Source organism: Sarcophilus harrisii, chromosome 1 (genome assembly GCF_902635505.1).
Source record: "Sarcophilus harrisii chromosome 1, mSarHar1.11, whole genome shotgun sequence".
In the NCBI taxonomy this organism is placed as follows: Eukaryota; Metazoa; Chordata; class Mammalia; order Dasyuromorphia; family Dasyuridae; genus Sarcophilus; species Sarcophilus harrisii.
The window spans coordinates 654279367-654307296 of NC_045426.1; the positions used below are offsets into that span (position 1 = coordinate 654279367).

General features: G+C 46.1%; 1 protein-coding gene across 1 annotated transcript; it reads right to left on the reverse strand.

Moving 5' to 3' along the window:
- Nucleotides 1-422: 422 nt before the first annotated feature.
- Nucleotides 423-27930, reverse strand: TNFAIP8L1 (TNF alpha induced protein 8 like 1). The gene is made up of 2 exons (XM_031947813.1): nucleotides 27848-27930; nucleotides 423-2179 (listed from the first exon to the last, which is right to left on the reverse strand). Exon 2 carries the CDS (start codon nucleotides 2172-2174, stop codon nucleotides 1614-1616), a length of 561 nt encoding a protein of 186 aa, XP_031803673.1. The 5' UTR covers nucleotides 2175-2179; nucleotides 27848-27930; the 3' UTR covers nucleotides 423-1613.

Below are 27930 nucleotides of genomic sequence, written 5' to 3' on the forward strand. Positions count from 1 at the left end.
TGGGGGTGGGCAGAAAAGCGACTTGCAGCTCCAGAGAGACTGTCTCAGTCAGGTTGTTTACCAGCATGGATGGGCTTTGCTATCCGCTTGCTCTAATTCGTGTGTGTGTGTGTGTGTGAGTGTGAGAATACTTGTACTTTTAAGATGAATAATAAAACTGAGCTGCATTGGTCTTTGGAATTCACAGCCAAGCTGATCCCTCTCTGAAATGACCCTTGTTTTGGAATAGAAGGGTCCCAACTCCCACTGCCTGTAGCCCTCGTGCTGAGGGATGGGGAAATGGGAGCAGTTGTCAGAAAGGTCACAGGGGGATGACGGTGCGCACAGGGCAGGGCCAGTATGTCCAGTTACAAGGGAAGAGGGAGCTCACGAGCAGACTTGGGGAGCCATTGCATGCCATTTAATTACCAGCTTTGAGCCAATTCAAGTAGAAGGTATGTGACTTTATTTAAATAGCTCAGTAGTATCAGTTGTCTTAAAAAAACTTTTAAATCCCAAACCCATGAAATATTAAGGACAGACTGGAGAATAACCAAGAAACAAAACACAAACAATTATATTGCTAGAATCAGTTGGAGGAACTGAAGAGAGAATTGTCATTGGGGAACTCTTGGTTCTTCTTAGGATAACAAAGTGCCCATTTGTCATTTGGTCTGAAGCTGCATCTCTGATCTCATTGGAAATGAGGATCTACAGTCTGGAAGATTCACTTGCATCTCATAGATGAGGAGGGGGATGGCCATGGCTTTTTGCCACATGTGGAAAGGGAGTCCCAGCCACAGTGGAAAAATATCACAGAACAAACAACTATATGCCTTTGAGTTAAAAAAAGGGACATGGAAGATGAACCCTCAATCTCTCCTCAACAGTAGTTTCTATCTTCCTCTCTCTGCAAGCTGTCTCTTTAGCCTAAGAATATATCATAAACAGATCTGGTTCTTACAAACCTTTAAATCCTTAAAAAAAACAAACCCAAAAAACAAAACCACAACCTTCCTGTACCTTCTGCAGGCCTTGCAAACAGGGTATTCTGAATTCAGCAGAATGATTCTCAGAACTAGCTTTGCATAAAACAACCTCGGAGTCCTGTTAACATTGAGTGGGATGGAGGCCTGCTCCTGGGGGGTAGGTTTTCCCTGGCCAGCTCTTGGGCTGCATACACTGGGCTTTCAGAGGGATGAATGCAGCTGTATCTCACAAGACCACAGGGCAGTTCTGATCTACCCCCAGGAATGAGAGCTCAGACCAAGTCAGGACGGGCCATTCACTGGGCTCTGCAGCCAACTGCCTGAAGCCAAGCTGCTGCTAGTCACCGTGCCATATTTTCCATGGTACAATGCACTGCTCTTTGAAGCAAAAAAGCTCCGCTTTGGGGCTCCTTGATTCCCTGAGAGCACTTCCTACACAGGTGGAGGCGATGCCTGTGAAATTTGCTGGTAAAACAATTCTGTGGGATGCAAATCCCCCGTCATACCATAAGGAATGGGAGAAGATCGAGTCGGTGGGGCTAGATTCAGATTGGGAGAAAAGAAAGAGGAATAAAAAGCATATCTCCCCCACCTCTGAGGCCAGGAACAGGTTAGTCGACCCTGTGTTTCAAATGGTTTCTGAAATCATATGCTGTCTTCCTCCAGCATTTTGTTGATCCCATCACAGATCCGTCGCAGGTGGGAGCGATAGGGCTCAGAGGGTCCGTAGAGGGCCGCCAGGAAGTCAAAGTCCGCAAAGTGGTTAAAGACGTGGTTGATGCGGGAATGGGACTTGCTGGTCAGGTGGGTGTTGACCGCCTGGTGCAGCAGGTCTCGGCACTCGTGCAGGGTCGTGGCCATGACCCGACGGTCAAACGTGAAGTCTATCTGGTAGAAGCTGACCGCGGTCATGGCTAGGTGGTGGACCTTCTTTCGAAAGCGTTCCATCAGTGCCAGCTCCTCTGGGCTGAACTGCCCGTTGCGGTACAGGATGCCCAGCTTCATGACGACCTTGATAAGGTCCTTAATGATCTTTTGAGCCTCCTTACGGTTCCGGGTGAATTCCTTTGTCACCCTGTAGAGCTCATCCAGGACCTCACTGCTCGTGTCGTCGATGAACACGCTGGCCATGGTCTTGGAGGCCATCTTGCTCAGGAGTTTCTTTTGAGCCTGCAGGGCAAGGTTCTTGGTGCTGAAGGTGTCCATGTTTGCTGAAGGCAGAAGAGGAGAGAGAGAAAGGAGGAGGAAAGGAAAAAAGCTCAAGTGAGTGATCATTCCTTATACCCCAACTGAGTGTTTTCCAGCCACGCTTTCCCCTCCTCCCATCTTGTCTGGCTTCATGATAAGGTGTTCTTCACTTTCATTTTTGGGGGGTGACATCATCCTCCCTTCTCTTCCCATTGGTGAAATAGGCCCTGTATGACTTAAAACAAGTCACATCTATAGAATCTTTTTCTCCTTTGTAAATGGCGTCAAACTCATTTCTGATTCTTAATGATCCTGACAGTCAAGAATCTTCTACTGACTTTAAAAATTTTTTCCCCCAACTTTATATCACTGCAATTTCCTTCCTTTATAAGAAAGTTAAGCTACTTTTTTTTTTTTTTTTTTTTTTTTTTTTTTTTTTTTTTTTTTTTTGCTGAGGCAATTGGGGTTAAGTGACTTGCCCAGCTAGGAAATGTTAAAGGCTGAGATTTTAACTCGGGTCCTCCTGACTTCAGGGCATTGCACCATCTAGCTGCCCTGGGATTATTTTTCTAAGGAAAGGGGGAGAAGAGGTCGTTCCTCTTCTTCAAGACAAAGACTAGTCATATAATAACTTCATCAAAGTTTTTTGGTTTGCTTTAAAAAAAAAAAAGGCAAGTGAACGGGTGGTAAAGCAGAAAGATCTGAGTTCAAATCTGTACTCAGAGACTAGTATGAATTTGGGCAGATCATTTTATCTGTCTGCCTCAGTTTCCTCAACTGTAAAATAGGCATAATAAAGCACTTACCTACTTCAAAATGTTATTGTAAAATTAAAATGAGATAATAATTGCAAAGTGCTTAGCATAGTGCCTGGCACACAGTAGGGACTATATAAATGCTTATATCTTTCCCTTTCCTTCCCTTAAAGGAAGTAAATGAGTTCAGTTTAACAATTGTAAGGGAAAAATAATGAAGGATTTCTTTACCAGCAGGCGGATGGTGGGGGTAGGGGTGAGGGTGGGTTGTAAGTATTTTAAGAATTGGAAAGCAATTTTCTTGCTCCAGAAATCTGAAAATGACAAGTTGAGACTTTTGTCCCTCATGGGACAGAAAAATATCTCACTACTTAACGAAAGCAATTTTGGCATTCTTGGGGATTCAGAGAAGCCTCCTTCTCTCCAAATACCTGGGAGATCGTGGAATTCCAAGTACCTTGGAATCATTCCTGAGTCTTTTCTCTTCTTCACACTCAAATTCATCCGTTTGCCAAGCCTTACCAGCTGATTCTACCCATAACAAATCCATTACCTCTTCTCTCCATTCTCACGGTCACTATCCTCCTGGAAGCCAGCAATACTTCTCTGGACTACTTTCTTGGCTTATTAACAGGTCTCCCTGTTCTCAGTCTTCCTCTATTCCCATCCATCCTCCACACAGCTGTCCAAACAATCTTCTTAAAGCACTAGTCAGATCAACTCAGTCCCCTGCTTCAAAAAACTACACTGGCTTAATATTGACTCTAGGATAAAACTTGAACTCCTTAGCTTGGCATTTAAAGTCTGTCTCTAGCCTCCCTCTCTTTCCAATCTTATTTCACACAACTTTTCTTCATATGCTTTTTACATTCCATGCAAGACTTTGTTTTTCCCCAAAAGTGGCATTCCGTCCCCTGCCGCCATGACTTTGTATGGTTGCTCTTCATGAAAGGGATGCATTCCCTCATCTCTGCATTTTGGAATTTTGAGCTCCTTTGAAGATGTAGCTCATGCATCTTTCCTGAATCTTTCTAGAGTTATTCCTCTCTCTCTCCTCAAAGTATGTTGCATCTTCTCCTCTTGGCAAATCACAAACTTCTTGAGGGCAGAGGTTGTTTTTATTTCTATTTCTGAATCCTACACTGCTCACTGTGCATTGAATAAATCCTTGTCTATCTGGACAAGATAAGCAGCTGTATCCCTATGGGGCATTAGGAGATTATCTTTTCCGGAAAATTGTTAAGATCATGAAAACTGGGACTTACCATAATAACCTAAGTTAGCATAGCAAGTGACTTTAGAATTTAGAAGATCACAGATTTAGAACTGGAAGGGAAATTAGAGGTAATCTAGTACAACCCTCTCATTTTATAGATAAGGAAACTGAGACCCAGAAAGGTGTTTTTCCCAAGATCATATATGTTAGTGAGTGGCAGAGTCAGGATTCAAATTCAAGTCTTATGTCTCTCAACTCAGTTTCAGCACTCTTACTCTTGCTTCATGATGCCTTGCCATCTAGCCTATTTTCCGGATAAGAAAATGGAGGTCCAGGAAGTGATAACAATTTGCCCAAAATAACTGATCTTCCGTTATAGCACTTTGAAGTTTTCCAAAGCATTTTCCGCACAACATCCTACAAGGCACATGGGGGTCATAGTCACACACACATTATCAAGCATTGAAGGAAGCCCTAAGCCCCAGGCTTTTTCTACAACACAATGCTAAATCTCTCTTTGCTGGGAGGAGAATTGCTCCCACCACAGCCTACCTTCTTTATGCAAGCATGGGCTAGTAGAAACATCATAGGACTTAGGGTCAGAAGACTTAGGTGTGAATTCTCAGTCTTGTTATTTGATACCTAATTGCTTCGTTGTATAATTCCTAATTCCCCTCAAAATTCCTAGTTCAATAACAGATTCAATCACAGGATGGCACACCCAAAAGCTAGTGCCATTCTGTGGGCACTGCTTTCTGGGAACAGCCCATGTGTTTTTGGCAAGGGTAGGTTCCTGCAACTGTGACTCAAGGAAGCTTTTCCTGAAACTAGCCAGCAAGAAAAGGTAGTCCGATCTGCTTCGGGTTATGATAAACTATTTGGAAGAGTATATGTGGTAATCATCTTTGCTTTGTGTAGAGGTGAGGGAATATGGATGTTGAATATTGCATATGCTGTCAGATGGATCTCCTTTGTGGGTTGGTTTTGCTTAACTATTTTTCTTTGCTACAAGGGAAAGGGTGGGGACGAATAGTCTCTATGAGTGAAAAACAAAAGACATCCAAAAACTTTTAAAATAAAAAATTTTTTAAATAATGAAAAAGGGTAAAGGACTCACATGTGCAAAAATGTTTGTAGCAGCCCTTTTTTGTAGTGGCAAGGAACTGGAAACTGAGTGGATGCCCATCAGTTGGAGAATAGCTGAATAAGTTATGGTATATAAATGTAATTGAATATTATTATACGCATAAAGAAGATTATTTGGTATAAATGTAAGACACAAATTAGAGGTGGAGGAAGAGATAGAACATGTGTTGATCAACTGTGGTGGATTTAGCTCTTTCTAACAATGAGGTGATTCAGACCAATTTGAATAGATCTGTGATGGAAAGAGCCATCTGTATCCAGAGAGAGGGCTACGGGATTGAATGAGGATCACAACATAATATTTTCACCTTTGTTATTGTGTATTTGCTTTTTTTTCCTTTCTCATTTTTTTAATCTTCTGATCTGAATTTCCTTTTTTTTTTTTTAAGGCTTTTTTAAATTAAAGCTTTTCATTTTCGAAACATATGCATGGATAATTTTTCAACATTGACCCTTGAAAAACCTTATGTTCCAAATTCCCCCCCCCTTGCCCCACCTTGTCCCTTAAATGGCAAGTAATCCAATATATGTTAAACATGTGCAATCCTTCTATACATATTTCTACAATTATAGTACTACACAAGAAAAAATCAGATCAAAAAAGGAAAAAAATGAGAAAGAAAATGAAATGCAAAAAACAACAACAAAAAGGGTGAAAATGCTTTTTTGTGATCCACACTTAGTTACCATAGTCCTCTCTCTGGGTGTAGATGGCTGTCTTTATCACAAGACCATTTGGAACTAGCCTGAATCATCTGATTTTTCTTCTGCAACATGACAAATATGGAAATCTATTTAGAAGAATTGCACATGTTTAACCTATATTGGATTATTTGCTGTCTAGAGGACAGAGGGAGGAAGAAAAATTTGGAATGCAGGGTTTTGCAAGGATGAATGTTGAAAACTATCTTTGCATGTATTTGAAAAAATAAAAAGCTTATTACAAAAAAATGACACAGACATGACATGAGTGAATCACACAGGATAAGCATGTATGGATGAAATGCAATCTTCCTGACCGGAAGGAATATTCAGATCAATATGACCACAGAGAGGTTTGGTTCTTGATCAGTCTTCAAATACTTGTTGAGCAGCTACTAAGGGCTTTTGGTTTTACCTTCAAGTCTTGTTAGGGAATTAGATTCAGTAAACCCACTACCCGAAACCTAAAAATAGAGTCAGAACTGTAAACTCATAGAGCCAAAAAGGAACTTAGGTCAATCTTCTCATTTTATACCTGGGAAAAATCTCTTGGATGGGGAAGAGACTCTAGCTACTTAGTGACATACCTGACCCAGAACCCAGCTTTGCTGGCCCATCCAGGGCACTTTCCATTGTACCACCCTATGGGTATAGATGTGCTTTCCCTTAATGTATTCAATTCCTTTATTATTCCTTCCTCCATTCAGCAAACCTTTATGAAGCACCTACTAAGTGCAAAGTTTTGTTTCACCAAGTCCTAGCATATATGGTACTTTGTACCTAGAAGATGCTTCATAATGAGTGCTGAATGAAAGTTTGAAGAACACATTTTTAAAGTTTAATTTGCATCATTAACATTTTCCCATCACTTTCTTAAGTCTAGACAATCAACAACATAAAAAAATCCCCAAGCCATAAGCCTTATTTTATATCTTTTACCAACTTACAAGGTCACACTACAAATTTAATAATTATATCGTTTGAGTCAGTTCAAGATGACTCCAGGACAACTCTGGACATTTACACAGATAAATAAATATGACATAATTTGAAAGAAGAAATTTTTTACAAAATGGGGAGAACAGGAAAAGGCTTCCTGTAGGACGTGGCCCCTTCAGTTGAGCTTGAAGAAAGCAGATTTCTAAAGTGCGAGGTATGAAAGAGAATATTTCATACATGGACAATGAAGGAACAGAGACTGGAAATGGAATAGCAAAAGAAGGGCAGTTTGGTCAGAATCTGTAGTTTGTAAAAGGAGAAATATGGAGATTGAATGTGGATCAAAGCATACTATTTTCACCTTTTTGTTGTTGTTTGCCTGCTTTTTTTCTTTGTGTTTTTTCCCCTTTTGATCTGATTTTGCTGTGCAGCATAATGAATATGGAAATATGTTTAAAAGACTTGTACATGTTTAATCTATATTGGATTGCTTTCTGTCTTAGGGAGGGAGGAAGAGGGAAGAAAAAGTGAAAAATTTGGAAAATTTAGTTCTGCAAAGGTGAATGTTGAAAACTGCCTTTGCATGTATTTGGAAATGTATTAAATAAAATATAAATTTAATGTATTAAAATAGAAATATATTAAAATAAAAACAACAATAACAACAAAATTCTAAACTTTTAGATTTATAAAGCACTTTCTTACAATGATGTCTGGGACATAGAATTCAGAGGATCCAGACCTGAAAGGGTCTGTCAACACTGTTCAGTGAAAGGGATCTGTGAACTTGATTGATTCACTATGATTGATTTCTTTCGCAAATCCTCTGCATTTAAAAACATTCTTCTGAAAAGGGATCATTAGGTTTCCCCAGTTGGACTGGCAAAGGGGTCCATGACACAAAAAGGATGAAGATCCCCTTGTTTACTCCAGTCCTCTCCTTTTGCAAGAGGAACCTCAGAGGGAGAATAAGTGATTTTCCCAAGTAGAAGAATCTCAGGGCTTCTGACACTGAGTCTGAGACCCTTTTGATCCCATAATGGTGTATTACTACCCTTGTTTCACAAACTAAAAAAAGAAACCCAGCGTATATCCCTGCTCCTTAATTAGCTAATGATCTGGCCGAGATTTGGACCCAGTTCTCTCACCTCTGAATTTAGAGCCCTTCACTACATCACAAAAGAGAGTATTTTTATCCCCATTTTGGAGATGAGGAAACAGGCCTAGAATAGGTCTTTGTCACATAACCACTAAGTGATGAGCTGCAGGATTTGGATGGAGGGCCCCTGATTATAGGCTGCCTTCTGCCCACTATAATTAACCCAAAGCACTTTGCACTTAAGGTAAAAAGCCTTTCTTGGTTATCCAGACCCCCAGCTCAGAAGATAAAAGGGAATCCTTCCTGGACCCCAAAGCCTGGTGTAGATTAGCAAACTAATTAGAACGGAGCCACCAAGAAATATATTGTGTCCATACTTTTCACACAGAGGTATTTATGGCTTTCTGGAAAAGCAATGGTTTGTCAGCGTTTCCTTTGATGTGAAAATATTGATTTTTAACAGCGTGAACTTTGGACAGGGGGTTGGCTCCCACTCGTAATAAAGAGCAGAGAAAATATAGGGGCAGCCTTGACTGTAGCAGTACCAGGCTCCTAATGCACCTATCATTGAATTACTGGAGGAAGAGGAAGAGGAGGAGAAGGAGAAGGAGGTGGCACAATTGAGGTGGTCAGGGCCTTGGCAGAGATCTAGGCTGCCTGTAGCCTAATTGTGGTTTTGTTATTTTCCAATGAGGAAAGTTTGGGCTGGTCACTCTGTCCTCTGGACATTAGTTTTTTCCATCTATAAGATCCTAGGTTTTTGAGCTGGAAGACCTCTTCTCTTAAAAGATTATCTAGTCCAACCTCTGTTTTCCAGATAAGGAACTGAAGTCCAGAGAGGTTATGGGCTATTTGTTCAAGGTCACACCATTAGAAAACAATAGACAGGATATTAGAACCACAGGGTCCTCCCAGCTCTGACCTTTTTTGTTCTTAGGGCCGTCCCAGCTCTGACATTCTCTGTTCTAAGGATCCTCCCAACTCTGACACCCTGGGTTCTAAGGGACCTCCCGGCTCTGACCTCCTGGGTTCTAAGGGCCCTCCTAGCTCTGACCTCCTGGGTTCTAAGGACCCTACCAGTTCTGACAGTTTATGTTCTAAGGGCCCTCCCAGCCCTGACATCCTATGTTCTAAGTTCCCTTCCAGATCTAACGTTCTAGGTTCTGAATGCCAGGTTCTAAGGGTCCTCCCAGCCCTGACATCCTGGGTTCTAAGGGTCCTCCCAGCCCTGACACCCTGAGTTCTAAGGGTCCTCCCAGCCCTGACCTCCTGGGTTCTAAGGGCCCTCCCAGCCCTGACATCCTGGGCTCTAAGGGCCCTCCCAGCCCTACTATTCATGTTCTAAAGCCCTCCCCATTTTAGTCCTTTACTCCTCATCCCTACAGTGCTCTCCATCACCTCCAATTTCTATTCTTTCCTTCCCAACCCTTCTCACAGCTGTCCCCACCCCCTCTCTACACTGAAGGTCATTGCTGTGCTTAGCATCTTATTTCTTTGCAGCTGGACCTTTGTAATAAATAGCTTCTTAACTGGTTTCTCAGCCTCAGAATCCAGAGTTGAAAGGGACTTCAAAGACCATCTGTTCAAACCTCAAGCCATCCAAGAATCCTCCCGACAATATAATAATAACAACTAACATTTATAATCACGATTTAAGGTTTTCAAAGTGCTCCCCATATGTCATCTCACTTGAGACTCACAACAAGCCTGGGTAGGGAGTGGCTACTATTCCCATTCTGCAGATGAAGAAAGAGCCTGAGAGAGGGCCCTAAGAGGCTCACCCAGGATCAAACAGATGGTGTCTGATGGAGGATTCAAACTCAGGTGATTTAAAACCGCCATTCAGCTACACTAGTCAGTCAAGTGGTGATTGATTATGCCTTTGCTGAGAGACCCCCAGTGAAGGGATATCTCATCCCATTGCCGATCCCATTTACACCCACACATCCTACACCCCCAACCCACCCATGTCCACACCCACCATACACCCCCTCACCCACATACACGGCTCAGGTGTTCACCAAAATCCTTTGAGGCTCCTTCACATCCCAGATCTTTCTTCCTCTTGCTATTTATTCTTTCTGCCCCAGTCCCATCTCTGATCCCTGACAAGTCACTTCTCTGATCAGAAATATTTAGTGGCTCCCAAACAGCCCTAACTTTCTATATCACTCTCTAACCTGGCTTAAGAATCCCAGGAGCTTCATAATACCTTTCATCCTTGTCTTCAATGCTGGAAATCTTTCTTATTTTTTGGTGAGTAAATTCTCAGGCCACAGTCAGGAAGGCCTGCTTCCAAATTCAACCTCAGGCAATAACTACAAGTGTGACCCTTTCTACCTCAGTTTCCTCATCTGTAAAATGGGAATAATAATAGCACTTACTTCCTATGGTTGTCATGAGGATCAAATGAGACAATATTTGTGACGACCTTAGAGCGCCATACAAAGGTTAGCGATTCACTTCTGCTTTTTAAATTTACCTGATCTCCCTGCGACTGAATTCTCCAAAATCAAGGACTGGATCTTATTCTTCTTTGCCCCTCCTTCTCCCACTATGTAATAATAATTATAACAACAACAGAAAGAAGTCATGACTTCTTCCCATTATAAGATGGTGGGATGCAATGGGAAGATCCCTGGGTTCGAGACTGGAAAATCTGGGTAGAAATCCTGGCTTCCACACTTGCTCACAAGCAGTTTTTATTTTATTAATGCAGAGATTTTATATGTGTGTACCTTTGTGTGTGTGTGTGTGTGTGTCCTGAATACTCCAGCCAGTCACTTTGGGCAAACCTATGATTAGGCAATCCCCAGATTATATTTCTAAATGCATAAAACAAAATAGGAATGACAAAAAGAAGCCAAAGCAAAAATAAAGATGTATTTTCTCCCTCCCCCATTCAAGTTCATAGAACTCTATAGATTCCTGCAGGGAAACCCTTGGACAAAGGGGAACAAAAATGCACCCAAATCAGTCTATATATTTCTGCTTTATATATACATATGATTCCACCATAGTCTAATATTTCTGCAAGGGAAGGAGAACATGTAGGGAAATGTCAGCAAGTAGAATTTAGTAACAGCAAAGGAGAGTTCTTTAGGAGAATGTGAAGGAGGGATGGGAGTGGGGCCAGGAGGGGAGGTGCCGGAAGATCGGGTTTGAGTGGCAACTTCAGGAGTGGGCGAACGAGTCTCTGAATCTCATTGTCCTCCTCTAAAATGTGAGATGTGGGCACAGAGGGCCTCAGAGCTCTCCTCCAGCTCTGACATTCTCTCGAGGCGGCTCACAAAGTGCTTGTGGAGCTGGGAGGACGAGTATGACTGTCCCCAGTTTAACTAGAGGAACCAGGGACAGTCAGTCCCACAGCGAGTTAATGGGATTGGAAGCCAGGACTCCTGACCCCAAGCCCAGAGCCCTGCGCACCTCAGACACACAGGAGGAGTCTGTTGGTTTGCTCTCCTGAGTTAAAAGGGAGAGTTCCAGCAGCTCCCTTCTCGGTTGTTGGACTGGGGCAGGCCCCTTTTTCTTGGTCCTGCCCGAGGGGAGCTCAGAGCCCAGACGGGAAATCAGACCAAGGGGCAAAGTGTCCCAGCTTGGACAGTGAGGGAGGGGAAGGTCTAACAGCTCTGTAAACCAGGGCCCATCCCTACTCCATCCCTCAACCCCCCTGGTTCCTGCTGTAGGAAGGGGAAGGCGTATTTGATGACCACGTGGGCCGCCCGCTGCTCTCTGGAGACCCTGCGTTATTAGCTGTAACAAAGCGTACCTTTGTCTGAGCTCCAGAGGTTCCTCCTGTTACCCCCTCTGCCTCCTAGAGAGAGCTGGATGGGGATTGCACACCGTGACCATCTCCTCATAGCCAGCCACATTTTTCTCAGGGTCCTCCCCTCCTGGAGAGTTTCCCATGGCTCTCCACGGCCAAATAAAATCCAGATTTCAAAGCCTGGTCTCAGAGGTCCTCCACAATCCAACCCCACTCTAATCCTCCAGCCCAATGTCCTCCACTTCCCCAACAGGAAAAAGTGGGAAAAAACCAGTGAAACTGGAGTCAGGAAACCTGAGTGTAAGCCCCAACACTTACTAGCTGTGTCATCTTGGCCAAGTCATTTTACTTTGGGAAGATTCAGCTTCTTCATCTATAAAATGAGGATAATAATTCTTATGTCACATCTCTCACAGGGTGATTACAATGAAACATTGTGTAATCTTTAAAGTACTCATCTATAATGAGTTTTTTCGTTGTTTCATAATAATTACACAATTATAACAACTCACATTTGCTTCATTACTTTTAGGGTTTATAGAGCATTTTATGTATATTATTTCACACATCGTCATCACAACTCTTTGGGATAGCGAGTGCAAATAGGATCACCTTCATTTTACAGATGAGGAAACTAAGGCATCCAGAGGGGAAGTGACTTGCCTAGGTTACATAATCAGGAAGTGGGAAAGATAGGACCTTAATGAAGATCCCAGAGCTCCAAAGGTAGCACCTTTTGGTAATCTGGCTTCTATTATCTTTATTAGTTGTTTGATTGGGAAAATTACTTTTCCTCTGTCTCAGTTTCCTTAACTGTAAAATGGAGATCATCCCAATACCTTCCTTGCATGGTTGTTGTGAGGAACAAAGGATATGATATTTGTAAAATGCACAGGGCCTGGCACATAGGGCACTGAGCCTGGCATGCCATCCTACCTGGAGCCGAGCCGGTGCTTTTAGCACTAATATTCCACCATGATGCACTTCTTGTTCCCAGCCTTCCCCCGTGTATGGAGGCAGGACCCACTCTGGTAGACTGGGAAGGGACTGACCCTTATTATGAGTGAGCCCTAGGTAGTCGAGGACCATTGCTCATGGCAAAGTCTTTTCTCTATCACTGAACCGTGGAGGGCAGAGGGCCAACTTCACTCCCCCTTTGGGGAGTCCATCCTCCTTCATAATCTTCTTCTCCAGCCTCACCCTTGCCCTCACATTCAGGGTGTTCAATAGACCTATTAAGAGTCCTTCGAGATTCATCAGTTCCTCAGCTCTCAAAACCTTCCTCTTCAGCCCTTCTCAGCCGTCTGAAGGCAAAGTCCTATCTGCACTCTCCCCATCGCCTGTACCCGTGCTACATTTACTATCCTGCTCTCCCAAAGCCTCTCTCTGATTTTAGCCAGCTGTTCTTCCATCTCTGTCTCGCTCTTTCTAAACCGGAGATCCATGACCTATTTTTTGTATCCTGGACCCTTCTGGCCTTAATCTCTGGACCCCTTCTCAGAATAATGTCTTTAAATGCATAAAAAAATAAAATTGCAATATAAATTGAAATACAGGCATTAAAATATATATTAAAAACCAAGTAGAGACCACAACTTCAGGACACTTATTTTTTGTCCCCATTGTGACTTTCAGTCCGTTCATCCTTGTTTATTCTCCCAATCTGATGCCCACATTCTGATTTTATTTCCTTTTTTCCAGTCTTTACCATATAACTGACCAATTCAGTCCCGCACTGCAGTCCCTTCCATTCTTCCCTTAAGCTCCTTTTCTGCCTTGTCTTATGGCCCGCTATACTTTGTCAGACCCCAATCCTGGGTTATCCCCACTCTCTGCCTTCTCCACTCCTACTTGCTCTCTGACGAATGCCCCTGGAGAAAGTGGCAACTTTGATTGTTGCCAAGAGACAACTGTGCCAGCTCAGAACTCTAGAAATTTATCATATTTCAACTGCTGCACAGCTGTTCTTTTATTCTGCCTGGATTTTCGCTGAAACTCCCTGCAGCAATCCTTCCAATCCAATCCACCACCCCTCAAAACGATCACCTCCTCCATTTCTCTTCGAGAAAGACCTACCTCCCCTCCACTTGGCTGAGAAAACGAAGGTCATCCACTGTGAACTCTTTCTTTTCCCTGATTCCCCCACCTCCAAACCTCTTGATTCATCCTCCTGTTCTCTCCTCCTTTGCTCCAGCTTGTGAAACCGTTGTGGGCTGGTTTCTACACAGAGCAAACAAATACTTGTGACCCCTGATCCCCCCCTCCCAGTCTCCTCCGGGAGATTACCCTCCCAGCATCTTCCTTTTTCTCATCTCCAATCTCTTTCTGTCTCTTGGTTCTGCATACACACGTATCTCCACCTTCTATATTCCTTCAAAAACAACAAGCCTTCACTTGACCCTCTCATCCTCTTCAGACGTAACCTATGGCTTTCTCTTTGATAGCCAGATGCCTAGAAAAAGCCCCATTCTTACCTTCCTCATTTCTCAACACCTTGAAGTCTGGCTTCCTACCCCACAATTAGCTGATATCGCTCCCTCCAAGTTTACCCAAGCTCCTCAACGGCCAAATCCTTCTCAGTCTCCATTCTCCTCAGCCTCTGTCAAGCGCTCTTCCATCCCGTATATTCTGTCCTCTTTTGACTTCTGAGATATACCCTTGTCGTCCGTTTTCCTCTCTTGATTGACCCTTCTCAGTCTCCCTTGCCATATCACCATCCGTTTCTACTTCCCTGACTGTCAACGTCCCTCAAACATCTCTTCTAGACTATTTTTTCCTTCTCTCCCTGAACTATTTCTTGGCAGTTTCTCTGCTCCTATAGGATCAATGATTGCCTCTAGGCAGATTACGACTAAGTTTATTTATTGGGGGCAGCTCAGTGGCACAATGGATAGAGCACCAGCCCTGAAGTCAGGAGGACCTGATCTCAGACACTAACACTTCCTGGCTGTGTGACCCTGGGCAAGTCACTTAACCCCCATTGCCTCAGCAAAAAAAAATATTATTTATCAAACTTTCAAATCTTTCTTGGATTCCAATGGCGTCACCAATGTGCTTGCTAGACATCTCAACCTGCAACAGAGTAAATTCATTCAACATGCCCCAAACAGAAATCATGATCTTTCTTCTGAACCTGATTCTCCTCCCGACTTGCCCATTTTTTTTCAGGGGTAGTGCCATCTCTCCCTAGTGGTCTAGACTCACAAGCCCACACATAACCTCCCTCCTTCTCACCCTTGCTATCCAACCAGTTGCCAGATCTTGCCAATTCTCCCTCTACAACATCTTATACCTGACCTCTCTGTTTCTATGGCTACCTCCCTCATTGAGGTCTTCATCCCCTCTACCCATTGATTTCCCAGATTAAGCCCTTCCCTCTCCAGTGCATCCTTTACACAGATGCCAAAATAATCTCTTCCCCTCTTTTCAGGGCTTTTCTGTTGCCCCTGAGCAAGCTTCCTCAGCTCGGCCCTGAGGGGCCCCCAGAGTGAGGCCCGACGCTCCCTCTCCAGTCCTATTTCACACCAGCCTCCGTCATAAATTCTTCATTCCAGCCAAACTGTTCTCTTTCCTTCCCTTTAAATAATTCCTTTATTCTGCCCCCATGTCTTTGAAAAAGCTGTGACCCACGCCTAGAAAGCACTTTCCTGCTCCGTCCTTCCCTAGTGGGTCCCGTTGTTGGACAACAGGAATGGCCACAGTAGTCAGGGCCTCCGGGGCTTTTCCCCAGCCCAGCTCGGCCTTCCTGCTCCAAGCCCGTCCTCCAGGATGCCCGTCAGGCAGGAGCGAAGGAGGCCCCAGAGTGGGTTTGGCTTTCTTCCTGTAGCCCCCGCGGTTTAACGGAGATGATGCTGGCCCTGGCCCCAGAGCTGTTGCCAGGTGGCTCCTCCCGAGCCTGAGCTTTCCCCTCTGCAAAATGCTCCAACTCGTGGTTCTAAATTCTGTGATCTCTCCTCTCCTTCGCCCCCTCCCCGTTCCCCATCCCATTGTTCTGCCCAGAAAGTCCTTATCAACAGGCGGAGATGGGTCGGTCCTTGGGGAGCCAGTGGGAGACCAGAATAAACCAGCGGCTTCCTTCCTGTTCCTGTGCTCCCAGAGAAGTGCTCCACAATGGGAGGGAGCTCCGGCAGCCAGGGAAGCCCCAAGGGCCGGGGCACGGCCGGGCTACCCTCCTCCGCCAGCACCCCCAAGGCCAGCCCAGCTTCGGGGGGGTCGGGCCCGGAGTCCCCGTACAGCATGCAGCCGGCCCACAATGGGCACTCGTGCACCACTCTGACTCCGGAATAAAGAAACTGGGCCCGGGCTGGGCGTCAAACATGTCGCCCATGACCATGGGGACCGAGAAGACAGAGGGTCACTGGCGGCCGCTGCCATCGGCTCCGAGGCTGTGCCCCCCCTGGAGCAGGGGTCCCTCCCTTCTGCTAGAATCCCCCAAAGGCCCAAGGACGGGAATTTCAGAGCTGGGTCTCCCCCTGCACCAAATCCCAAACCCCAAGGCAGCTGGGGCTGAGGGACTCGCCTGGGTCTCACAGTAGGAGGTAGTGAGTTCTCCGGGCTGCGTTTGTGCTCAGGGACTCCGGGCCACAGGCTGGCACCTCGTCCACTTTGCCACGTGGCTGCCCTCTCTGCTTGGGCCCATTCCCTTTGTTTGCCGCTTGGTCGGGCTCCATGGTGGAGGAGGTGCTGAGCTAAGGGAAGGCTCCAACCAAGTTCAAAGGTTAGATTGATGGGGCTGATAATTACTGTAAGGTGGAATTAATGAATTCCTCTGCTACATCCCCCACCTTTTACCTCAGACTATATAGGGCCACAAAGCATAGATCCCGAGAGCTGGGAGGGGATTAGAACCCAGAACCTAGAATGTTACAGAGCCTCAGAAACAGGTCAAACCACCGCCCAGGCAGGGATCTCTTCTTCTCTGAGATCCCTGCCTGATGATGGACTGGGGGCTTCATTAGCTAAACCTGTGTCTTTCACCATGCTCACCTAGCACGGCGTTCTGCCCAGGGCCACACAGTGAATCAGTGTCTGCACTGGAACCCAGATCGTTAACATTCAAGTCCAATGCTTTTGTTAGCAGGTAACATTTTCTAACTAGGATGGTTTGAAAGCAGGAATGAGACACTAAGGAAATGGCCCATGTCAAGGAGGGGCAACCACACAGAATAAAAAAGCATACCAGTCAGGGTCTGGGTGGCCAAGAACAAAATAATAATAGTATCATTGATTATTATTATTAATTCTAAAATTAATTTTATTTTAAAATTTAATTTAATTAATAATACTATTGATAAATATTGTTAACTGTTAATAATATTAATAAAACAATAAACTATATTAATAAAATAATGAACATTTAAAAAAATAAATAATAAAGCACGTGCTAATCACTTTACAATTATTTTCTCATTTGATCTTTACAACCCCGGGCTATTATTATCTCCATTTTACAGTTGAGGAAACTGAGGCAAGCAGAGATTTATAGTACAGCATCTTGCCACCAGGACAAATTGCTTCACTCAGAAACTGGACCAATCTTCCTACCCATGGCAAAGCGTGTGGCAGGACCACACCATCATCATGCCTTGAGGAATAGCTCACAAATAGACAAACTATCTTCAGTTAAACTCCCTGAGCCTGGTCTGTAAAATGAGATGCTCGAACTCTGAAGCCTCCTCCAATTCTAGATCCACCGAGTTATCCAATTAGCTGCCTAGTTATCCACCAGATTATGGCTAGACCTTATACCTGGAATCCTCGGTACGTTGTACACGGACAGACCCTGCTGTTCTCCATCCTGGTCTCTATACTTTGGACATTTCCCTGCCTCCCTCGGAATTTAAATCTCAGCCCACACTTAATTTTCTCGGGCTTCACTCCTGCCTGGACCTCCAGATGCTGTCATTTTCCCCAACAAGGCAATCTGGGCACGGCGACCCATCCTTTTCTTCTTTCTATTATATTGCCCTGGGCTTCAGATCCCAACCCACTGCTCTATTCTCCTAGTCACCATTCTCACCTAACCCTGGCCATAGGCCTCTGAATGGTCACTTTCCCAGTCCCGTACCTGGGCTACATCCTTCCTGGGCCAGCTGGGCCTCTGGACTTTCCCCTAGGACTGTGACCACACGGTCAGTGTTCCTTCATTTGACTCCATCCCAGCTTGGACCAGAGGACTCAAGGTAAATTATATGCCCCTTCTCCAAAGCCGTGGAACTCGCCCCAATCTCTGTGTTGACCCCTCGCCTGACACTGTCCTAACCAAAGAACCTGGGGTCCCAGGTCACCATGTCAAGACCTCTTCTTATTAAAACTCTGAGAAGAACAGGGCCTGAACCCATCCTTGGGCACCAACCTTCAGTTGAGTCAGGAACCCTTTCTGACAGACTTTATTGCAGTTGACAGATATTGCTTTTTTTTAATTGAAGTTTGTGGCAACCCTGTGTTGAGCAGGTTTATTAGCCCTGTTTTTCCAACATGTGCTCATACCGTGTTTCCGTGTCATATACTGGTAATTTTCACAAGATTTTAAACTTTTTCATTATTATTATATCTATTAGGGTGATCTGTCATTGGGGAGCTTTGATATTACTGTTATAATTGTTTTGGGATGTCCCGTGCCACACCTACATGATGGTGAATATAATTGATAAATAATGTTTGTGTCCTGACTTCTCCAGCAGCCAGCTGTTCTCTCTCCCTCTCCTTGGGCCTCCCTATTCCCTGAGACACAACAATATTGAAATTGGGCTAATTGATAACCCGACAATGGTCTATAAGTGTTCAAGTTAAAGGAACAGGAAATGGATGCAGCAAATTTCATTGATGTCTTATTTTTAAAAATTACCAGCTCAGTCGGCAGCCATCAACATCAAGCAAGACCCTCCACCAGCAAAATGATTATAACTTCTTGCAAGTTCAAATGATGGTTAGCATTTTTTTTTTTTACCAATAAAAGTATTTTAAATCAAGGCATGTGCAGTATTTTTTAAAGACATAAAAACACTATTGCACATTTAATAGACTACAGTACAGGATAAACATAACTTATGCTTGTACTAGGAAACCAAAAAATTTGTGTGACTCTCTTTATTACAATTTTCACTTTATTGCAGTGGTCTAGAGCCAAACCCACAATATCTCCAAGGTATGACTATATTGGAAAGTGCCCTGCTCTGAACTTTAACATTCCCAGAATTCAATACAAGGGCAGCTTTCATCTGGTGTGGAGGCCTCCTTCTTCTTTCCTTCCTTCTTCTTCACTCCCTCTCTCTCCTTTCTTTCCCTCCTTCCTCCCTCTCTTCCTTCCTTTCTTTCTTCCATCCCTCCTTTTTTTTCTTCCATCCCTCCTTCCTTTCTTCCCTCCATCCTTCCTCTCTCCCTCCCTCCCTCCCTCCCTCCCTTCCTTCCTTCCTTCCTTCCTTCCTTCCTTCCTTCCTTTCTTCCTTCCTTCCTTCCTAACACCTACTCACTGTGGTGCACACCTGGCTCCTACAGTTTATGTGACTACGTTGTGAAACAAACCACAGAGAATAAGACAGAGTCCCTGGCTCTGGGAGCTCTCCCTTTTAGAACATGAAACATTTGCCCTGGAAGGGGCTCTACTGCTAAGACTTCTATCCATCAAGGACTATCCATCAAGGCCTCAGCCTCCTAGCACCTACCATACCACTCTTCCTTACTCTTGGGATAACAACTTGGATTCTTTGGCAAAGGAACTTATTTAGGTTCGAAAACCAACAACTTCACACTTACCTGATGAGGGAAACAAGGCCAAAAAAAGTTCTGGGAAACGGAAAGCAAGCTCAGTATGTTGGTTGATGATATACCAGCCAAAAAACAACCCAAAACCTGAAGGTGATTTTGGACAGCACTAAGAGAGCTGTGGCGTCCAGAAATGGGGAAGATGCCCTGTACCCCAGGCAGACCATGTCGGAGGGCTGGGCTCACTTTGGCGCGGCCCATCTTAAGGGGGGAAACCCAACAACAAAACTGTTAAGTGAAAGAGTCTTCAGGAGGGCGACCAGGATAGTGAAGGGAAGACTGTAGGGTGAGGAGAAGTGGGGCAAGGTGAATAAGGGAGTGGACATCAAGGCCTGGGTTGGAAATAGCCTCTGACATTGACTAGCTGTGTGATAATGGACGAGTTACTCAGATCCAATCCTCATCTATAAAATGGGGATGATAAATCCTGTAGTATCTGTCTACCTTAGAGGGTAGCTGTGAAGTTCAAATGAAATAATGAAAATGATTTTTTAATGTAAATCACTTTGCTAATTGTAATCATCAGCTACTATTGATTATCATTATAATTATGTCATCACCAAACATTAATTAAATTAACTATTTCACATATAAATTATGCACTAAATATTAATTAAATTATTATTATTATTATTATTATATAGAGAGTCTGAATCATCATAGAACTGACTACTTCAAGCTTTCATGATTTCCTTTGGTCATAGCCCTTCTTCAGTAATACTCATGAGTCTTGTTCAGTCATTTCGGTCATGTCCGATTCTCCGTGACCCCATTTGGGGTTTTCTCGGCACAGACACTGAATGCTTGGCCATTTTCTTCTCCAGCTCATTTGGGATTTGAGCCCAAGATTCCTGACTTCAAGTCTGGCAATATTTCTATTATTTTAGTCTTAACCACCCCATTTTGTTGATGATGAGAAACTGAGGCCCAGAGAAAGAAGTAACCTGACCAAGGTCACATCAGAAATCAATAGCAGAGCCAGGACCAGTACACAGATGTCCACCCGTGTGGCCAAAGAAGGGATACTCTCTGTCTTGCCCCCCAGAGGGGCAGGCAGCCTGCTCCCCCATTTAATGAATATTTCACACTGTAATCCAAAGACCTTCAATAATTCATGGCTTGGAGCAGCAGCCCTGAAGAGAGGGCATTGCTTGGCCGCTTCCTGACCACTGCCAGTCCAATTCACTCCGTAGCCCCCTCTCCCATGCCCTGGTCCCTGGCCACAAAGGCCCCCTCGGGGCCCTCTTGCCAGGGAGCCTCGGTCCCTGCCTTTCTCCTTTTCTTTCCCCACGCGCGGGTGAGACTTGGCAACAAGAGCTCCTCTCAAGGCCGACTGAGGTAAAGGCCGGCACATCAGGCCCCGCTGCACTCCTCACTGCGGGGGCCCAGGCCGTCCACCTCTCCCAGGGCCGTTCTGTTGGCCGGTCTGTCTCCTCCCCCATCATCTCCCCTTCCTCCTGCCTGAACTACCCCTTCTCGACCTGGGCAAACATCTCCATGCCCTCACCTCTGCCTGACGGAACATTCCCCTTCCTTCTGGGCCCGACTCGGTGCCCCCTCCTCCAGGGAGTCTTCCCGGGTCTTCCCAGCCGATTTCCTCCTTCTTGAGTCCTCTCTGGGCAAAATGCCTTTGCCCCTCCTCTCCTGTTCCCTCAAACACCCTTCTACTCCCTTATACGCCACTTAAAAAAAGGGAAGCACTTGGCTTAGAAAGGCAGATCTCCTATCTCATCCGGAGTCCTCCTGGCTGTATCTGGCCACTGGACCCAGAGGCTCCGGAGGGGACAGTGGGGCAGGGTCCCTGCCCAGCCTCCCTCATTAAATCCCATTCACTCGCACGGCGTCCCCTCCCTGACGCCCCGGCCCTCTCCGAGAACGAAGGGCAGACGACCGTACTCAGAAGCCACTCGAGGCCATTTCTGAAGCCCCCGGTGCTAAATATGGCAAATTCTCTGTCTGCAAAACCAAGTGGAATTGTTTTAGGGCCCTATGCCCCTTCTGATCCCGGAGCCGAATCGCAGCAATCGGTGTCAGAGCCGGAAGGGCTCGAGAAAGTCAAGGGAACCAGGGTTCAGCCCCCGACCTCCGACACTCACCAGCTGGGTGCTGGTGGGCAGCTGGCCTGAGCACTCTGAAACTCAGTTTTCTCATCTGTAAAGTGGGAGACTGACAAGACCATTCATTTCAGAGTAAATGCCAATCTGTATTGGAGAAGAGAATTTCTTCCCTGGGAGTTTCTTTTTTACTAATGTAAAAAAAAAAATAAATAGCCTCTAGTATGCAGAATGGATTTGAGGATCATTGAGATCATGTATGTAAGCCCTATAGAAATGAAAACTTTTATTATTAAGGCTCTTGTCTAGCTAAATGGTCTCATTTTACAGAGTGGGAAACTGAGGCTCACAGAGGAAGGGGTCTGTCCAAGGTCACATAGCAAACAGAGGTAGGATGGAGAGGAGGGAGTGTCTCCCTAGAAGGGATTTGATCACCAAGGGCAGGTTCTCATTAACAGACATTTCCCGCCTCCTCCACCTCCCGAGTTCATCAGAGAAGGGTAAAAAGGATCTCTGCCTCTTCTTCCTCCTACTCCTGGGGCAAAAGGACTGTCTCTGGCCAATGGGAAGAATTCTAAGGACGTGTTGGAGCTGATAGTTAAATTTTTAATGTGAGCACTTATTTACTCCTGGGAAATCAGCAAATGCTACAAATGAGTTTGATTTATTTTGTTGATTGTCTAGACTTAAAAAAGTGATGGAGAAATGTTAATAAGGAAGGTTAAACTGCATTATGTAAACTGCATGTGTCATGAACATCTTCTTCCCCTCCCCCACTAGAGCTGATTGTTAAACATTTACTGGCAAACTGATGGAAAATTTCCTAAAGTCCTGTCAGACGGTTCTGCTCTTGTAGCTGTCCTGTTTCTCCACCAACACCCCTCAGTGGAGTAGAGGGCTAGGTGCTAAAACAGCTGTAAGGTCAAATCCCGACCTTGCTACTCATGGACTTACCAGCTTTCCCCCTCCTTCTCCCCCTCCCCTCTTCCAAGGTCCCTCCTTTGAAGTTATTGATTGTTTGTTTTAGGCCAAAAAACCTGGGAAACTTTCATAATAATGAATGCTCGCTTAAGGACTCTCAACGAGGAGTAAGACTGCAGCTTGGGTTTACTGGGGCCCGGGCTCTGGCCCTGGAGTCAGGGAGACCCCGAATACAAATCCAGCCTCAGACAATGACTAGCCGGATGACTCCAGGTGAGTGATTTAACCCTGTTCCTTCCATTTTCCCACCTGTCAGTTTTTATTAAACCACTCTAGTCCTCTGCCAAGAAAACCCCACAGGGGGTAGGAAGAATCAGACAGAACTGAAAACAACTAAGCAACAAACATCTGTAAAGTGCTTTTTAGCAGGTGCCTGACATCCAGTAAGTGCTTAATAAATGCCAGGTCTTCTTCAATTCAAGCACTTATTAAGCATTTAGAGGAGCAAGAGAACACCCCTTGTAGGGGCACCAGTGGAACAGAACAGGATCAGTTTGTCCCCCCCTTCTACCGCAGAAAGAACCCCAGGATGCAGATCTTTCATCTAAATTGTTTTCAGGGAGAATCCCTGAAGTCGTTTCTATATATTCTTCCCTATAACGAAACCATGGGGAAAGTAAATAAAAATCTGCCAGGACAGGATGGTGGCGTAAGAGCTTTTCAGGCAAAAGACTGGATGGAGAAGTATTGGGGCCAAGTATACATCCCACAAAAGTCCCGGGTGCCAGAATAGAAAGGAAAGGCATTTCTGGGAGTGGCCCCAGTTCTAATCCTGGCTCTGGCATCGGTTTAATGCATGACTTTGGAAAAGCTATTTCCCCTTTCTGTGCCTCAGTTTACCCATCTGTAAAATCGTGTAGAACAGAGACCAGCAGAACTAGAAGGGCCTTTACAGACCCTTTAATGACCAAGAATTTTAACTTGGGGGACTGTGAATATATTTTTAAAATATTTTAATAACATTTCAGTAACCTTAGTTTCCTTTATAATTCAACGTATTCTGTTTTATGCATTTAAAACCATGATTCTGAGAAGGGGTTCCTGATTTTCACCAAAGTAATGGCCAAAGGGGATCTCGTGTCACAAGAAGAAAGTTAAAAACCAAGTTAATCCAACCCCCTCATATTACAGATGGGCAAACAGAGGCCCAGGGAAGAGAAATAACTTTCCAGGAATCATACACAGCAAGCTTCTGCTGCTCCATCACTGGGAGACCACCTAACAGCCCCCCCCCCACGCCCAAGCCTCTTGTACACTCACCCAAAGCAGGCCGACACTCATCTGAGGAGTGCTCCAGGCCCCCGACCCTGAGGGGCAGCAAGTGGAAAGCCCAGGGCAGAGAGGGGATCTACTTAGGGGGCAATTGGGAAACAGCCCCAATGTTTGGATGGCTCCCAGCGTTCCTGTCCGGGCAACAGGTATTTGTGCTTTCTCGTTGCCATGGGCACTCAGGCAGGGGCCCAGTTACACCTTTGCTGGCCCCTCCTCCAACATCTCCCAGCTGCTCCCCAACGTGTCAGGGCATTTCGTGCCTGTTCATTGGCTGCCCAGGAGCTGCAAGTCAGCAGGGTCTCCCTTTTGGTTTTCATAAAAGCCCCAGGATTGACGGCACCTTGGCCAGCAGGAGAGGGGGCAGTTGGCCACCAGGCCCCAACTTGCCAGCTCCTGTTTCAACCGGCCCCTCTGCATCTGAAGGACGTTCTTCTCAAGACCCAATGGTCAGAGGGTGGAATGAGGAGAGCCTGGGACGGGAGCCAGGACACTGGTTCTAACCATCAACCCTGCCCCTAGTGAGTGTAGGCAAGTCTCCTCCTCTCTGGGATTCAGTTTCCTCATCTGTTAAATGGGAATATGACCTCCAGGATACTGGGAATCTCAAGGAGAAACTGTATCTTAGAAAGGAGAGAGAGACAGAGATAGAGACAGAGAGAGGGAGAGAGAGAGAGAGAGAGAGACAGAGAGACAGAGAGAGAGAGACAGAGAGAGAGAGAGACAGAGAGAGAGAGAGAGAGAGAGAGAGAGAGAGAGATGCTGGACATGGGCTTTGGGCTTCTGCTAGGAAAAATATTTGAAAAGATGGTCCCAGCCTTCTCAGCTGCCCTGCCAAGGAAAAGGGATGCTTTCTTTGTCTGTGTCTCCTTTCTCTCCCCTTGAAAATTAGGAGGTGATGAAGGGCAGATAGTTCCAGTGACAGCCCTGAATGGGCCTGGACCCACAGAGGACATGGGGAGGAGGAGAGGGGAGAAGAGGCAAAAGCAGGGGAAGGTTCTTCCTCTTCCTAATACTTGCACTACTTGTCAGGGCTAGAAGCTTAGAGCATTGACCTAATCCCTGTTTGTTCAGTGATTCCCCATTTGATCTTGGACAGGTCATTTCATTTTTATGTACCTCAGTTTCCCCATCTGTAAAATAGCCAGCCCCAACATCCTGGCTTCTAAGGTCCCTCCCAGCCCTGACATCCTGTGTTCTAGGGGCCCTCCCAGCTCTGACCTCCTGGGTTCTAAGGGCCCTCCCAGCTCTGACCTCCTGGGTTCTAAGGCTTGGCACTCTATATTCTAAGATTGCTTCCAGCTCTGACACTGTGTCCTATCAGCCCTCCCAGCTCTGATATTCGCCATTCTAAGGACCTTTTCAGATGTGACTCTCTATGAGCTATAGCTAAAAGAAATCATAAAGAAACTCAGCTTGCGGGGAAGGGGAAAAGAAACAAGAGGAGGAAGGAAGGAGCATTTCAGAAGCCATTGTTGAAGCTTCTCGATTCCTTCGGAGGGGGAATTCCCTGGAGCGCAGGATCCAGACTTGGCTATATTAGGGAGTGTTGGGAGTGTGAGCGTGTCCTTCTTGAAGCAGACGCCTCAATCACTGGCTGTTTCCTGAGCTCATCCATCTGGCCCTCCCTGAGCCACTGAACCCAGCCCGGGGCCCCACAGCAGGCTCAGGTGAAGGCACCTACCCGGGTTCTGTCCACAGCAAGCAGCAGCTTGAAAATTCATCAGATTCACACCTGGCCCTCGATGACAAGAAGGAGGAGCCAGTCAGGAAGTGAGTCAGAGCTCAGACAACAGCGGACGGCTCACCCCCGCTCAGTCACTCACCCCTCACCGGGTTAGGAAGGCACAAGGATGAGGGGAGAAGCAGAGGAGCGGGGCGGGCCCGGGCTGGAGGCTGACCTTCTGTCAGGCTGCTCCACCAGGACAAGGGGAGGACACTCAGGGCGAAGCTGCTGGCATCCTATCATTTCACCCCAGCCACTTTACAAGCAACTTCAAAGCACCCTAATGGCCCTAATTATTATGACTAGGATCTGGACCCATTTAATATCTGAGAAGTCAAGGCAGCAACTGAGACCTGCCCTGTGCTTACAGCTGGGGAGAAAGGCCTGGGAGAGACTTCACCTTAGGAAGGCAGCTTGACCTTGCTTGGGCTGCGTTATCAGCAGCGGCTGCTTCCTGTACCCCCAACTCTGAATTCTGCCCTTTCTCCAGGTTTGCAACAACAGGACCCCTGAGGCCTCGTGATACCCTGGTTTTTCCACTTTGCACTACACAGGCCCTCATCAGCCACCCCCATCTCCACAGACTACTTCTCTTTCATTTTTCGGTCAGGAGTCTGTCTTCATAACACCATCTGGGGTTTTCTTGGCAAAGATACTGGAGTGGTTTGTTATTTCCTTCTCCAATCTATTTTACAGATGAGGAAACTGAGGCAGAGTTACATGAGCTAGTAAGCATCTGAGATCAAATTTGAACTCTGTTTCAAATTATGGCCTAAACTAGCTTTCCATCGAGTCTTCTCTCCACACACATCCCTGACATCCATCCTTCAAGGCTCTGCCGATCTAAACTTTCTTCCACACTTTTGTTCTTGTTCCTTTCTGCTTTTTCTGCTCACAGATCTCAGATAAGTGCGGCTGCTCTCCTGCACCTGCCATTCACTTCCTTCCGCAATATGGCAGCACCCTCTCTGACTTTTCCAATTTTTTCATGATTCCCTTTCATGCACATGCTCTCCACTCCACTCACTATGTCCAGAACACCCTTTGCTACCTCAGAACCTGAAATGACCACCCCTTCCAGCTCCACCTGCAGAACGATTACCCATCCATCCTTTAAACTTCAGTTACCAAGGGACAAGACTGTGTCCTCCAGGAAGCCTCCCCAATTCTCCATTCTGTAACACCCTACCCCCCACCCCATCAGCACTCACAGCAATTCTAATGCATTTATTATGTAAACTGGTGTGTTTTAGGAAGCAACGAGTGTTCCCTAGTGGATGGAAGACCAGCCTTAGAAGCAGAAACTTATCCTGACTCTTGTTAGACATTTTAAGCCTGTTCTATCACAGGTAACACTTTAACCTCTTAGTGCCCCGAGCAATTAATTTTCTAAGACTAAGTTACATACTAGTTTCCAACATGTATCAGGTGGAAGGAAGTTTCCTTGTGAGTTAAAAGGAAGGCATGGGACTAAATGGTTCTGGGGTCTCTTCCAGTCTAACTCTTTGGTGATTTTTACTCTCCCCCAGGACACTTAGCAGGAGGGCACCAGATGAGTCAACAGCAAATCGGAGGGAAGAGGTTGTCTCTTTTGGACCAGCCCACTAGCTGGCCCCAGGGTGTGTCTGGAGCGCAGGGTGGAGAGCGGAGCTAGGGAGATAACTGGGACTGTGTGGGAGCTTTCCCAGGCCCAGGGGGTCAGAACCAGACCTGGGGGGAGGGGGGGGGGCAGGATGTATCGAGGAGGAGTCTCTCTACCTGAAGGGGGGCCGGCGTCCCGCCCCGTCCCCCTTCCCCAGCTCCAATCCCCGACTTTCCCCATTTGGGGTAAAAGACTCAGGAGTCCGAGAGACCAGCAGACCGCGCGGAAAATCAAGGAAGGGAGGGCGTGCCAAAGCCCAGAAGCCCCTCTCCCTTCCTTCCCAGGCGACCTCGAGACAGAAGGAGAAGGGGGCTGAGGAGGAAGCCATAGAGAGACGGAGACAAAGATAAAAGGGAAAGTCGCGCTGAAACACTCGCAGGGAGACGCACACAAAGAGAGAAGGCAAGGGGAGGGATGCAGAGCGAGACCCAGAGGGGAGACTGAGGGACGCAAGGAAACAGGGGAGGAAAAAAAGAGAAGGGAAGCCGAGCACTGGGGCGGCCGGCGGCTGAGGCTGGCTCGGAAACCCCGGGCGGCCCCGCTGTCGGTCCTGCTCCCATCCTGACTGGGGCTCCGGGGCCCGGGGTCCTTGCTGCCGCCACCTCCTCTCGGGCCGGGGCTCAGGGGCTCACCTGCCCGCAGGTCCGGAGCTTCCGAGAGCCGCTGTCGCCGCTGTCGCCGCTGTCGCCGCTGTCGCCGCCGCCGAGACTCGCCT

What these genes read in the sequence shown, in the direction of transcription:
- TNFAIP8L1 (XM_031947813.1), bottom strand. Translation starts at nt 2,174, where the DNA reads ATGGACACCTTCAGCACCAAGAACCTTGCCCTGCAGGCTCAAAAGAAA.